The 14,534-nt window shown below is 43.9% G+C and overlaps 1 protein-coding gene across 1 annotated transcript in view; it reads left to right on the top strand.

The window, feature by feature from the left end:
- The window catches only part of PITPNC1 (phosphatidylinositol transfer protein cytoplasmic 1), a 184,380-nt gene that overhangs the window by 98,669 nt on the left and 71,177 nt on the right, over positions 1 to 14,534 (top strand). The window contains exons 3-4 of the mRNA XM_087826317.1: positions 6,628 to 6,716; positions 7,426 to 7,433. Coding sequence (XP_087682443.1) covers positions 6,628 to 6,716; positions 7,426 to 7,433 — 97 coding nt within the window. The remainder of the gene's footprint in view (positions 1 to 6,627; positions 6,717 to 7,425; positions 7,434 to 14,534) is intronic.

The following is a 14,534-nucleotide window of genomic DNA, read 5'->3' as shown; positions in this document are numbered from 1 at the left end:
CCCTAAGTGGGGAGAGGAACTTCTGTTTTCGAAAGCACGATACCATTTTACATTCCCACCAGCAGCATATAAGGGTCCGATTTCTCTATATGATCAGTGACACGTGTTATTGTCTGTTTTGGTTATAGCTGTCCTAGTGGGTGTGAAGTGGTATCTCCTGGTTTTGATGGGCATTTATTTCCCTAATGCCTGGTGATGCTGAGCATCTTTTTATGTGCTCATTGGCCATTTGTATGTTTTCTTTGGAGAAATGCCTCTTGAAGTCCTTTGCCTATTTTTCAGTTTGGTATAGTGTCTTTTATAAGTGCCATTTATCCTCTTAGTGCTTGCTCTCATCTCCCAGGGATGATGGGCTTGCTCTAGCCTCTGGCCCTTCCTACGATGTCTAATACGCTCTTGGGTGCACAGTACATTTTGGTGGTTGCCTAATACATTTAGGACATTGCATTAGTGCCCATACATCACTACATTTGGTGGTTGTCCTTTGATCCAGTTTAGTGAACCAAATAAGTGGTATTTCTTGGCTTGTCTTCAAAAATCCTGGTTTCAAATAGCATCCAGGGAAAGGAGGCAAGATACTCATCAAACCCTGGAATAGTGATTCTCAATCAGACCTGTAGCCCAGAATCATACAGGGAGGGGGGCTTTTTTGTCCCCTTTTCCTTTCACTTCATCCCCAGCACCTCTCCAGTCCCTTCCCATTGAAGCCATGAGAGAGAATCAGGGTGGGGGTGGAGGTGCCTTGGGGAAGAGATGAAGCCTATTTTAGGCTTGTTTTTCAGTCATGAAGTGTCATGCTCTTCCCCACCACGGCTGCTGGATTAATTAGGCTGTGCTGGCAGCTGCCAGTCAGGGAGGGTTGCCAGCTTCCAACAGTGATTCTGCCTAATGCCTGAATCGATTTGCACGGAAAGAACATTTCTCTTGCTACATGGTTCTTGTCTTCCAGGGCAACCTCTCCTGGCCCAGAGTGGCTCTAGGTAGGAGAAGGTACAATTTCCATAAGCCATGAATCCTGCTTAACTGGACAGACAAAGCCACCAGCTGGTCACTCTACCTATCAGCTCCTTGATAAAGCTTTGTTGCCATGGCTTGGGTCTGTCTTCCATATTTCCTCTTCCTGTTCTCCCTGATCTGCCCCAGAGAAGGAGCCCAGTGCCCCAAGCTCATGTGGCTTGCCTCTGCAACACCACCTCGGCAACGGGTCATAGAAAAGTGCCAGAGCCAGAGATTCCGACCTCAGAGCTTGTGTCCAAGCTACTTTTAAAGACTCTGCATGGTCATTATTGGATTCTGAATATCCAGATACAATCTTCACTCATTCAGAAAATATTTATTGAGCATCTACTATGTGCCATGTGCCAGGCACCATTCTAGGTTCCGGCCAGGCAGCCATGAACAGAACAAAGACCTCTGCCCTAGTGGGGCTTGCATTCTAGTTGGGCGTGCCAGACAATACACAGTAGTCACAATATATATATAAAAACATGACATACTTTAGAATATTTAAATCTTCTATATAAATATATATTTGATATACTATTAAATAATTTAATTAATACTTTTAAAAAATATAATACTGGGACAAGTAGAGCATGTAAAGAACTTCTTCCAGACATACTTTTCAGTCCTTGCTATTCTGTTCTGTCCCCATCTCAGTTCTTAAGAACATGTGTGCCAGGCGTTCTCACGCTGACAGGCCCCAACCTCCTTTCTGCTCCTTCATCTACTCCCCTGGGAAATCACAGAAGCAGATGTTTAGGCCTCGTTGGGATCATAGCATCCAGTGAAGTGGTCTTCCATCTCGGTCCCTTGATAGATGATGTTGATGCGTGAGGACTACCCTTCTGGGTTCCTCACAGCAACCCAGCCCAATCCCTCTCACGCCATCCGAGCGGAGCCCTCCAAGAGCTGGCCTACCAGGCAGGCCTCTTCCCAGAATCCCAGCACAAAGTGTCCTTGTAAATGGGGAGAGTGGCGGTGGTATCCGAGGTCAGGGAACTCCGGTGGGTGAAACCTGGCAGCCCTCCCTCTCACAGGTGATAGCTCCGGTCTAGAAACCGTTCATCTCTTTGCTGCCATAGAAAGAATTACATTAAGAGCAGAACTAAAAGATCAGCCAGAAAAACCATTAAGAAGAGCAAGTGACTAAATCACAGCAGCTGCAGAAGAAATGTAAAAACCTCAGAAATTACTGTATGTGGAACTGGATAGGAATAATTGATTATGACCCAGAAATTGTCAAATGCCAGGTTTGGGCACAAAGAAGGAACAAACAGTCAGAATATCCCTCCTGGGCCAGTGGGAAAATGAGGGTATGAAGGCAGCTAAGTCCTTTTAAAGTCACTTCAGTGAGCTATAGTTGTTTGAGTGTCGTCTCAGCATCGACAGTGTCAGGGTTCAGGTGCACTGTGCTGGGGAGCATCCCAGCTCGGTTTCCCTGAACTCGAGAGGGGAGGACTGTCTTTCTGCTAGGAATACTGATGTCCAGAATTTCCAGTTAAGACCATCGTAATTCTGATCGCTGTTGAGAAAATGAGATTAGACTTCATTTAGACCACATTTGGCCTAATGATGTTTAATACTTCCTGGGGCCAAGTGATACTCCCAAATGTGTATAAATTGTGAAGTGAGATTAGATGTCGTGGAGAAACACGGTGATAATCTGGATTATAAAGTGCCAGGAGCTTCTAATGGAGGGATGTTTTATGTTTCAGTTCCACAAATCCTTTTGAAGTAGGTAAACACTGTTAACCTGAGACCTATCCTGATTATGCCTGCCTTGGGGCCTTCCTCTCAGGTCAGCTGTGATGTAGGGAAACCTGGGGAATATATATGAAGGCTGCAGAGACTGTATTCACTTATATCCAGGGCTGGGTTGCTCAGTCTTAGCACTGTTAATATTTGGTGCCAGATAATTAATTCTTTGTTGTGGGCACTGTCCTGTGAATTGTAGGAAGTTGGGCAGCAACCTGGGCCTCCACCCATGAGATGCCAGCAGCATACCTCCACCCAGCCCTGCCAGTCGTGACCACCAAAAATGTTTCCAGACTTGACCAAATGTCTCCCGGGGGGGGGGGGGGGGGCGGCAAAATACCAACCCCCACCACCCTTGAGAATTACTGCTTTAGGATGACCTACAAGCCATCCCAGTTTGCCCAGGACTGAGGAATTTAGCCTATGGGACTTCCATTGCTAAAACCAGTACAGTCCATGTGAACTGGGAAAAATTGGTCTTTAAAAGTAAGAAGGCCTTTGGGGAGGCCTTCCACGTCAATCCACGTCGGCACGCTTTGTGATCTTGTAAAGGCTTTAGAGCCCTGGCCAGCTTGGCTCAGTGGTTAGAGCACCGGCCCATGGGCTAAGGGGTTCTGGGTTTGATTCTGTCCAAGGGCACTTACCTCAGTTGCAGGCTTGCTACTCGGTCTGGTTGGGGCAAGATTCAGGAGGCAGCCAATGAATGTGTCTCTCTCACATCAATGTTTCTCTCTCTCCCGCCCCCCTCCCCCCCCGCCCCTCTTCCACTCTCTGAAAAGCAATGGAAAAAATAACCTTGAGTGAGAATTTTTTTTAAAAAGGCCTTAGAGGCAAGCGTCCATCTTTTTCCTCAGTGTCTCTAAACCTGAATCGTGGTGAGAATTGGCCATTGGGAGCTCTGGTCACGGCCAGTGGATGAAAAGAACGTGATTCGAGTCACGCTGCCTTTTCTAGGAAGAGAGGTTCTTGTTTGACACCTAGTAGTGTGTTTGAGTGACAGGCGTCTCCTTAGAGCTGTAGGCTGTGTGACAGGATACATTATGAAAGTGACAGCAGCAGTGGGGACTAATTTAATCCCATCTTTGTTTGCAGCCCCGATAAATCATTACTGCAGGGAAAACTAAATTTTACTTTCTCAGACAAAAATGATTTGAATAATGACGTGCTCTGGGGGAAGCAGGGCCTGAGAGAAGGTCTGTTCGTGGGCTTAGAAATATTTAAACTGACATATCATAGAACTTGTCGCAGATGCCTCCTGTGCCTGGCCTGGTAAATGACTCGCACCAGAAGGGCCTCCTTCCCCAACTAATTAGGAGAGTCACATAAAATCAAACCAACCGTCTTGGCTGAATGATTGTGTTTTTTAGGGCATTTCATTGGGAAAGGTAATTGACTATAGTGTTGTGTATCCTGCAAGAGCTGGTGAATGAAGCAGCTAAAATAAGGATTGTAGACTCTAGAATCCTGACCATTTACAAATGGGAACAATCTCTGTGTGAGTGGAAAACTGCCAGTGTCTTTCATATTCCTTCCAGAAAATGATTGCTGCTTAGGAATGTGCTGCTTCTGCTGGGAAGCTTTCTAAATGATACAGGGAATGAATTATGGAGGGAGGGGGGCTTGGGTCTCAGAGTGCCATCCATGCCTGAGGAGCCTAATGGATCTGGGGAGGGGTGTGGTGTAGATGGAACCCCTCCCCCAAGGAGGACAGTGGATAGTGGGCCCTAGTGTGTGTAGGGATTGACACCTATGACTTTGTCTAAGCTAAACAATGCCCAGCCTGCTTTGGGGAGACCCTGCAGTTCTGTGTCAGCCCATTAAAAGCCCAGGACAACCACTTGTCTGTGAGTAGAACCCACTTCTTCCTACCCTCCCCGTTGCCATATTACGCTGGGGTTGAGGGCAAAGAGGAAGAAAGCCAGGGGAAGTTTTGCATATGACCATTTCCCTCAAGAGGACCCACTGCAATCTTCCCACACTCGAAATCAGCCCCAGTTGCACTCCGACTTCAGGGACTGAAAGAATAAATCACAGGCAGAAGCTATAACAGTGCCTGTTGGAAAGCAGCCTTCCTTTTGAGTGGTGTGAGTGTAGGGTAAATGAGCAGTTACCGCAGAGATGATTTTATAGGACTGAGCCGTTCTGCATTAGAGCAGTAAGAAGAATTGTTATGTGAATTCTGAAGCTCTCTCCCCGCAGCCCACCTGAAGCAGCAGTGGTCTTCGTCACACTCACCTGGCTCATGGGAGCTTTAATTTCCCCTTTGTCTTAATCCTGAGAAATGGCCCAGAGCTTTGGGTTAGGTCCAGTTGGCCAGCCATTGAAAGTACATATTTGTCTTTTAAAGAGCAGGTCCTGGATATTGTCAGAAACTGGAGAAACAATTTGAAAAGACATACAAGGTTCACAGTATTTTATTGGCTCTGGTTGTCACTAAATTCCTTGTCCAGGAGGGATTAGGGATTTGGGGTTCTAGAAGCATAACGCCCCCCCTTTCTTAGTTATATCAGCTTGGAATTCAAACCTGCCTCGTGGTGTTCCTTATTGCCAACACGCAGCCCTCAGGAGCTGAGTGTCTGCGTCATCTCGCTAGTCTGACGTCAGTGTCCCGGACATTTAGCTGTAGGCACCAGAATAGGAAAGAAACAAAATGGTAGTATCTGGAAAGACACAAAACTCCAGGGTATACTGCTGGGGGTGCAGGGATAAAATTGTGCAGACATATTTAAGGAATATATAATACTATGTATTTAAATGTAATATTTAAGGAATTCTCTGGGCCTGTCCTATGCTGTAGAGTTTGCCTCTGAAGGGAAACAAAACTTAATTAGTCTTTGGTTTACAAAAGGCCTTGGGACCTGTGTGCTTGGGTTTTCTTTGTTTTAGGAATCTGTTTTCTGCACATGCTTGCCTGGGTCCCTGCTCCAGAGGCACGGCTCTGTCATCATATTTGTTTTCCAGGGCTGCGGCAACAAATTGCCAAAAACTGGGTGGCTAAAAACAACACAGATTTATCCTCTTACTGTTCTGGAGGCCAGAAGTGTAAAATCAAGGTGTCGGCAGGGCTGGTTCCTCCTGGGGGCTCTGTGGGAGAGTCTGTTTTGTGCCTCTCACCTGACTTCAAGTGTGTGCGGCAGTCCTTGGCTTGTAGCCGCATCGCTCCAATCAGTCTCTGCCTCCGTCTTCACATGGCCATCTTAAACCTAGAGAGACTTCATCCTGAGATCCTTCACTTGGTTACATCTGCAAAAACCCTATTTTCAAAGAAGGATAAGTGCACAGCTTAGGATGTGGATCCGTTTTGGGGGAGAGACACAAGTCAACCGACTGCAGCCATCAAGTGGTTATATTTTGTTTCTCTTCATATCTCTAAAGTTGCTGCTCTCTATTGCTTTAGTCTACTTTCAAAACATGGCTCATTTGGATTGTTAAGCTGACGTCTGGCTCTAACATTTGCCTCTTTGCCCCCATATTCATGTTTAAACATCCCTTCATACTACTTCTGCGTATCACTCCTAGTAGACAAAGGCCAGGCTGGCCAAACCCTATAAACATAGCACCTCCCAGCCACTGAATTCTCAAGTCCTTGTAAATAAAGTCCAAGAGGACAGGCTTACAATCCTATGAGGTCCCCACACCAGGCTGTAACCTTCTGCCGTCACACATCTGAAGAGCACACGAATATGCACAGAAAACAATAAACTATGGTAAAGACCAGAGGGGTGGGGAAGGGGTGGCCGCACAGAGAAGAGCTGCCTCAGAACTCCTCGGGTCTCTCTAACAGTCAATCTATCCAAAAAGATATGGTAGCAGAGCAAGGCTCTGGACAGACTCTGATTGCGTTTTCTTTTTTTTTTTTCTTTCTCTTAGCAAATTGCCTAGCTGGGCCAGAGCTGTCGTTCCCAAAATATTTTATGTTACAGAGAAGGCTTGGAACTATTATCCCTACACAATTACAGGTAAGTCCTTTGTGCAACCCGTATGTTACTTGCAGCAATAAGATATAACAGTTCAGATTTCACTGAGTTCAAGTTTGTTATCCCAGCAGAGACTCCTAACAGCCCCCCTCCTCATTGACACCCCCCCCCAAAGAACATCTTGACTATAATTTATGTAAAAGATTCTATTGGGTCCTTCTGTTCCAAACTACATCGTGATAACCTCTACGCTGATGCTGAACTAGAAACTGTGGCCAGGAAATTAGGAAGTTTAGTCCCTGCCCTCTCAAACACATGAAAATTCAAGATCTCACTTGAATGTCATCATAACAGGCTCTTTTTATTGGTTTTGAAAGCTGCTTTTCCACTTAAAAGATCTCCTGTGTGGTTAATGAAATGCTCTACTGGAATTATTAGTCTTTAATTCTGCTTTTATAATGCCAACTCTTTGGTTTTAATTAGCCACAAACCCATAGGCTAATTGAATCTTGTCCTACAGCCCTTATCTGACCAACCACCAAAGTGCCATTTGAAAGGGTTTCAAGAGCAAACATGGAAACGTTCAGTATTTATGGAAGTTTAATTCTTGGAAGGTTTCTTGACCACATTTAAATAATTATCATGCACTAGTATATGTTAGTTCTGTGGTTTTCTGTTGCATATAAGTGTGGTCTAAATGTCTCTCTCTCTTTTTTCTCTCCCTCTTGTCCAAATGAACATCCGGAACCAGAATACACAGTAAGTTTTATTTAATCATTTTGAAATACTCAGCAATACGGTCAGTAGATTAATTGGAATGTCCCTCGTACTTCTCATCTTATCAGTGTAATAAAAACATAGAGGGATAATTCAGAATGAGAAGTGTTTAAATGTTGGCTATTACATAGTTATATATAATGCAATAACTTGGATGTTCTCATTTGTTCCAGAATATGGCTGTTAATTTAAAACGCCTTGAGAGTTACTTTACATAATTAACTTTGCTTGTATTCCTGAATAGCTTGACTGCTCTACTTGTGATAGTTCACTGCAACAGAACAGTTTCTAGAAACACAGTATTAAGGAGACGATGGTAGTTATCAATGGGAAGTGGTGTTTATATGTAAAGGCTGTGGCCTTACCCCTTATAGGAGAGCCTTGAAAGCAGAAAGACATAGATTCAGACTATTTTACTCAGAGCTCTGGATTGGACGGTTTCATTGACTTGATAAAAGTCATTTCACTTTTTGTCTTAAGAGCCTCTAGAGTCATTACTTCCACTTAACACCAACAAAAAAAGAGGACCCTATAATATAGTGTGTTGTGGTATTTTAATTGGATCATTTCCCCATTGGCCAACAGGTCAAACCGTCATAACAAGAAAATGGTTAACTGAGTTGTGTTGGAGTTGAGTTTCTGGTTTCTTTGGTTGTTGTTGTTGTTAGTCTTCACCCTAGGATATTTTTTCCATTGATTTTTAGAGAGAGTGGAAGGGAGGAATGAGGGTAGGGAGGGAGGCAGGGAGAGAAACATCGATGGGAAAGAGACACCTAGATTTGTTGCCTCCCATATGCACCCTGACTGGGGCAGGGGATTAAACCTACAACCCAGGTACATGCCCTTGACTGGGTCTCAGTCTGCTCAGGGTGTATAACAAATATCACAGACTGGGTGGCTTAAACAACAGACATGCATTTCTCACAGTTCTGGAGGCTGGAAGTTCAAGATCAAGGTATTGGCTGATTCAGTTTCTGGTGAGAGCCCTCTTCCTGGTTTGCCAAAAGCCACCTTCTTGCTGTGTCACAGCAGAGAAAGAAAAAGCAAGCTTTCCGGTCTCTTCCTATAAGGGCACTAATCCCATCATAAGGGCCCCACCCTCGTGACCTCATCTAAACCTGATTACCACCCAGAGGCCCCATCTCCAAATATCATCACATTGGAAATTAGGGCTTCCAGATGAATTTGGGAACCGGCACACAATTCTCACATAGCATGCTTATTCCAGGCCCAGTGGCTAAGTGGCATCACTGTATCCTGGCCGCTTAGACACATAGAGGCCAGGCCAGGGCAACTTTGAATGTCAGGTTGGGGTCTGGATCTCATTTCTGCAGGGAAGCAGCAGTGCTCCTGTCTAAACCACTTTTATTTCCCATCCCAAATACAGGACAGCTTTTCTTTCTGTCTCCAGTGACTGGGGGAGCCTGGGTTTCTCTCTCTGGCTGGAGGTGCACTCTGTCCCATTGACTCGGACGCAGCTGTGTTTTCACACTCTGCCCCATGCAGCCCTGGGGGAAGAGCCCACTCCTCTCTCTGACCACAGGGTCTGTGCCCAGAATTTATGACAGATGCTTTCAATTGTCTTAATCTTTTTCCCTGTTTTAAATGCGTTTTCATTGGGCTCTTTATCCCTTGATCCTTTAATCCTAAATACCTCTTCTTGATGCTATTCCAAGTTTTATATTTCCTGTCTGTGCCCCAAAGCAAAACTTCCCCAACACCAGACTCCCAATTCCTGTCACCAAGCCCTCCCCCTTCCTCAGGGAAGCCAGATAGGTGTCTCTTTTCATAGGATTAGCCCAGAGCAATGTTTGTCTATTCCTAGGCTCCTCTAGGTCTTATATCTGACTGTCCAGCCTATTACTGAGACCTCATGCTGCCCTCATTTGTGACAAAACCCAGCCAAGAGAACTTTCTATTTAGGGTCATCCAGGGCTTCCTCATTATCACAGTTACAGAGACGTAAAAGCTTTTTCATCACTGTGAGTGACTGCAAGTGTTTAGGATTATGTGGAAATACGATTTGCCCAGGAAGTGGAAAAAATATCTTTAGCTTGGTTATAGGAAAAATCTTAATTATACAATAAACAAAGAATAACACAGCGACCATTTTCCAGAGGACAGACCATCTAAGCAGTCCTTCAGAACCTGCTGGTCCTTCTGAAGTTTGTAAAGTCAAAAGGAAGGTGCCCGAGGAGACTGGCTGCCTTCCAGAGCAGCTGACTTTGTTTTTCTCGGGCTAAAAAAAGGCAGCGCCAGAGCATGGACATAGCTCAGCAGCATCGATTCAGCCTGAGTAACAGTGGAGGGTAAAGAAAAGGATTTTCATCTCATTTGTAAGAATTTGACAACTTTAGCTATAGTAAGTTGATAGGAGTGACCTAGAATATACAGTTGCTATATATTTTTGCTGTTATGACCATCCCATTCCACCAAAACATCTTTTTCTTTTTTTTAAACAATTCAATTGCCTCTCACCACTTTCCTTTCTTTTTAAATTTATTGATTGATTTTTTTAGAGAGAGAGAAACACCAATTTGTTGTTCCTCTTATATATGCACCCATTGGTTGATTCTTGTATATGCCCTGACCAGGAATCGAACCTCCAACCTTGGCGTATCGGGATGACGCTCTAACCCCTGAGCTACTCGGCCAGGGCCCACCAAAACATCTTTTAATAAGAATCTGCAGAAGAGGCGATGACACAATGGAAGCACTTTTCTGTTAGAATAGCTGGCTGTCGTTACCCAGGGAGCAAAGGTAGTCCTGGGCTGTCTAATGTTACCCAACATTTTAATTATTTAGTTGAAAGAGGTAGAAAAGGTAAATTGTAATAGATCAAGGAGAAGGAAATAACTCTTGGATGACAACAAACAGTACTGAGCCACCGTGAGAGGTGGGGCTGTTCAGGGTTGGTTCAGTCGGGCCTAGAAGAGTGAAGGCTGCTCACAGCTGAGAATGGGTCATCAGTCACCCTAGATGAACTCAGGTTGTCTTCCCAGGAGTGGAAATCAATTGAGGTACTTTTCTGAAAGCAGCTAACTGTCCTGGAGGAGAATCCATTTGCAATCTTGGCCTCATCAGTTTCTCTGACAATTGAAAGAGCTGATGGGTGCTGATGACCATTCCTCTCAAGCCCTCTCTTCCTTCCATTGAGTCCCGCCAAGCGTTGTTACCAAACTAGGAAATTACAAAACTAAGAGATAGGTACAAGTCCAGGGAAGATACATTATTGCACCGGAACTCTAGCGCTAGTCTTGTCCAGAAGGAAATTAGAGGTCAGTCTAGCCATCTCAACCACTCTGTCAGCTAATAGAATGAAGGTCCCTAAGTGTTTCTTCTTTGGGATCATGAAACCAGGGGTTGTGATGGGGGTTAGAGGAATAGGAAATAACTTTTTTTTTTCTCATCGATTCTAGAGGGAGGGAGGGGGAGAAAGAGAGAGAGAGAGAGAAAGATACATCAGTCGGTATATGCCCTGACTGGTAGTCGAACCCGAGAATCTCAGCAACCTCGTCAGTGGGTACCTGGTGAAATCAGGAACCTTGGAACATCCAGTCAGTGTTGTCTGTCTGATTTGTCCCATTTCCATCTGCTCTAGCTGTTCCCAAGCTCTTCTTTGTACTTCAAAGAAAATTAATTTAGCCATTTGGAAGGGGCAGGGAGAGAACAGAAGATAAAGTATGCTTCACTATCCTAACATAGCATTTTTAAATTGTTTGTATTTTTTAAACATCACTCAGAATGACTTTACAGAGGGCAATCATCAGAGAGAAAAAATATTTGCTTAAAGGAATTTTCGATAGATTTTACTAGGGAATTATCCTTTCTTTGTTTTCTACTTTCCATGTGTGGTAATGAAAATTGGATTTCTCTTCTACAGTTTAAGACCTATGGAGTTGTATTCAAGTGATGTCAGAGTAATACAACTGGGGAAATTTTGTGGGGCAGATTTCTGTAAAAATAAAATGCATATAACTATGGTTATGCTCTTACAGTAAATTTTAGTGATTGAATAAAGTCAGTGCAAAATTGCCCATCTCTTCTGACCTCTCTAATCACTAAGATGCTCTGAACTACATGATAGTATACATTTAAGTAAGGAATTTGCCCAGTTGATTAAGAGGGAGATTCGTACAGGTTTTTACTGAATCTGTAGGTTTTCTACCTGGCCATATACCAGCCTATCTTTGGGAAGCCACCCCAATTTGATCCCATCTCTGTTATTTACATGCATTCTTTTTCATTTGATGTGGCCTGCCTGTCTCTTTAAATTCCTGTCCTGCCTTTACTGCGTGTGTCAGTATTGATGAGCATCTTCTGCTTATTTTCGCCTGGTCCAGCCCTAGGTTGTATGAGCCTGAGTTTAATTTCCCTGCCCTATTTTTGTAGAAGCGTGCGTAGCAAACCATGTCCCCATTGAGGAAACGTCCTTTCATTCATGTCTCTGCTCCCTTTCCCAGCCTCCCCCGGTGGGTTGCTGGTACTCGGCTCCCTCGGTGAGTGAACTAATGAATGAACCGAAGCCTGCGTGCAGGGTGCGGCTGATGAGCAGCAGCAGAGGGGCCGGCGTTCGTTTCCTCGCTGTGGGCTGGAGCACAAGCAGCTGTTTTCCGGCTCTGTTTCTGTGCCCTGCCTCCTTCTCACCCTCCCCTACCTCTCTTTCAGGCCCTACCACCCTTGGATACATTTTTTTCTTCCCGTGCAGCCTGTAGTTGGGAAGTTGTTCTCTGGTTTTAGCTTCATCTCCAGTATTTACATGCAATTCCTATTGTTCTTTGCTTTAAAATTCTTCTACTTCTAAAAAAATCTCCACTTGGGTTCCTTTTCTCACTTTTCTGGAACTATGTTCTTTGCTGTTTTTTCCAACTACCCCGCCACTATTACCACCCACGTTATCTGTGTGTAGAGTCATACGTGGCCCTTGGAACCCAGAACAGCAAAAGAAGCCCAAATGTCTCCTTTTATTTCCTTTGCATCTTTCCCTGTATGATGACTGAGATCCTAAGTAGATGGGGGACAGCTGGACAGACATCTTCTTGAAATTGTTATGTGTGTTAAAGATCCTCCATCCACAAAAGGGAAATTTATATCTGTTACCTTCTGACTGTAGGGCCAGTTTTCCTGATGAATAAAGAAAATGGAAAGGTCCTTTAAGATCTAGGTGTCTCCCAACTGCCTCTACATGTAGATTCAGCACCCACTGTCTCCTGTTTTACAAAGAGCACAGCGCCAGAGTCCTAGACAATAATAAATCCTCAACTCCAGACCTGATCTCATTAGCCCCATGGAGCATTCTGGATGTAAGTCTCCTGTTGGTGAGATGTGGAACATTTGCAAATCCAGTTTTATTAATGATCCCATCTCAAGCTGAAATTCCCTGGATGGCCTTAGAATGCATTTAATATGGTAACAAAGAATGTAGTACCAGTGAATCGATGTCTTCAGGGGAATTCCATTAGAGAAAAGGTCAAGTCTGTATAGAGCTTAATGTTCATTGATAGCAGGGAACACGTGTTGCGTGGAGTCGGAACAAGACGGCCAGGGAGGGATGCATTGAGTTCCAGACGAAAGCTGAAAGGAAATGATCTTTTAAAAGCATATAAAAACTTCATCTACTCCAGGCCAGCTTCTCAACTCTTGTATTTAACTTGCTTCATTCCAAGCCTCCATATAAAGTTTGTTCTCAGACATGGCAGGAATCCAGCTGGTGACCAGGAATAAGGCATTGAGTTATAGGGCCCAATCATTAGTTTTTAAGTTTTCCTTTTCTTGGTCCAGGAGATTCCTTGTGCATGCCTCACTGACCGCCATGTCCCTGCATAACATTTTATTCAAGGATTAAACTCGGATATCCCTTAAAATTAGCTTGAACTATTAAACTGTACCACCTCTCACATCCTGCCCTGTGCTAAAACTCGACGAACGAAGTAGTGACTCCCAGACTTCCTGGATTGACACCCCCTCCATCTATTTATCACTATTCTTTATAATTTGCTCCTCTGTAAGTTAAAGTGGACTAAAATTAAGAGAATTTTTAGAACATCTTGTGATTTTCATTACATATAATAGAAGTACTTTGGGATATCATTGATATATTTATTAACTTTTTTTATTAGATTTGAATTTTTCTGTTCACTGAAAAAGTAAATGTTTATTGTAAAATCCAAACATTATAAAAATGTGTATCATAGGAAATTAAAAAGGGCCCCATAATTTCCACTGGTCTCCTTCACAATAGTATTTTGATGTCTGTCTCCATTTTTTTCTGTCAATATGCTGTTGGTGGTTTGTTTGTTTGTTTTCTTTTTACAAAAATGGGATCATCCTGTTTCATACTTTGCTTTTTTAATAGCTTTAGAGCCCACCACAGTGTGCTTACCCAGCCTTCTACCAGTGGACTTTCAGTGGTTTTCATGTCTTTTATAGGAAGAGAGTTTGTTCATTTCTGAAGATCTTCTTATACCTGAGAATTCACAACCTTCCTGGAGTTGTGGGAAGGGTTTTAAAAGCACTTCCACAATAGGAATTAACTTAAGCCATCAGATTATCACTGAGAATTTCCTACATGAATAATTATTTCCCCAGTGTATCTTTCGGATAACTCTTGTTTTTCCTTCTTTGGATTTATTTGAAGCAGAGCACATCTGTCATTTGACACACGTATACACACTAATTTTCTCTGCTCTCAGTGGCTACAGGACACCCTGAGAAGCAAAAGCCTGAGCCTTAGCCCCATCACTGCATGCTTCTGGGGTGCAGAACACTTAGAGAGCCTCAGACTCATCTCCCATGGCCCATTCTCCACAGCCACCACGCCCCTCTCCCTCTGCAGTGTGGGGACTGCAGCCGAGGCTTCCTGTACCATCCAGAAACCCACTGAAATTTCCAGCCTGTTTGCCCCTTTCTCTTTAAGACTTGCCTACATTTCGTTTTGTTCTAAGTGTTTCCTAGTGCCATAGCAACCCTAATCAATCACTGTACTAAAAATAGCTCTTTCATGTTTCCAAAGCATGTCTGTAGTGAATTGAAAATTCAGCTCTGCCATGCATTTTGCATATGCTGCTTCCGTCTCCTGACACT

This window comes from Miniopterus natalensis, chromosome 17 (assembly GCF_054644295.1).
Source record: "Miniopterus natalensis isolate mMinNat1 chromosome 17, mMinNat1.hap1, whole genome shotgun sequence".
Taxonomy (NCBI): Eukaryota; Metazoa; Chordata; class Mammalia; order Chiroptera; family Miniopteridae; genus Miniopterus; species Miniopterus natalensis.
Note: the sequence above shows the minus strand (reverse complement) of the source record. Positions and strands in the feature narration are given on the sequence as shown.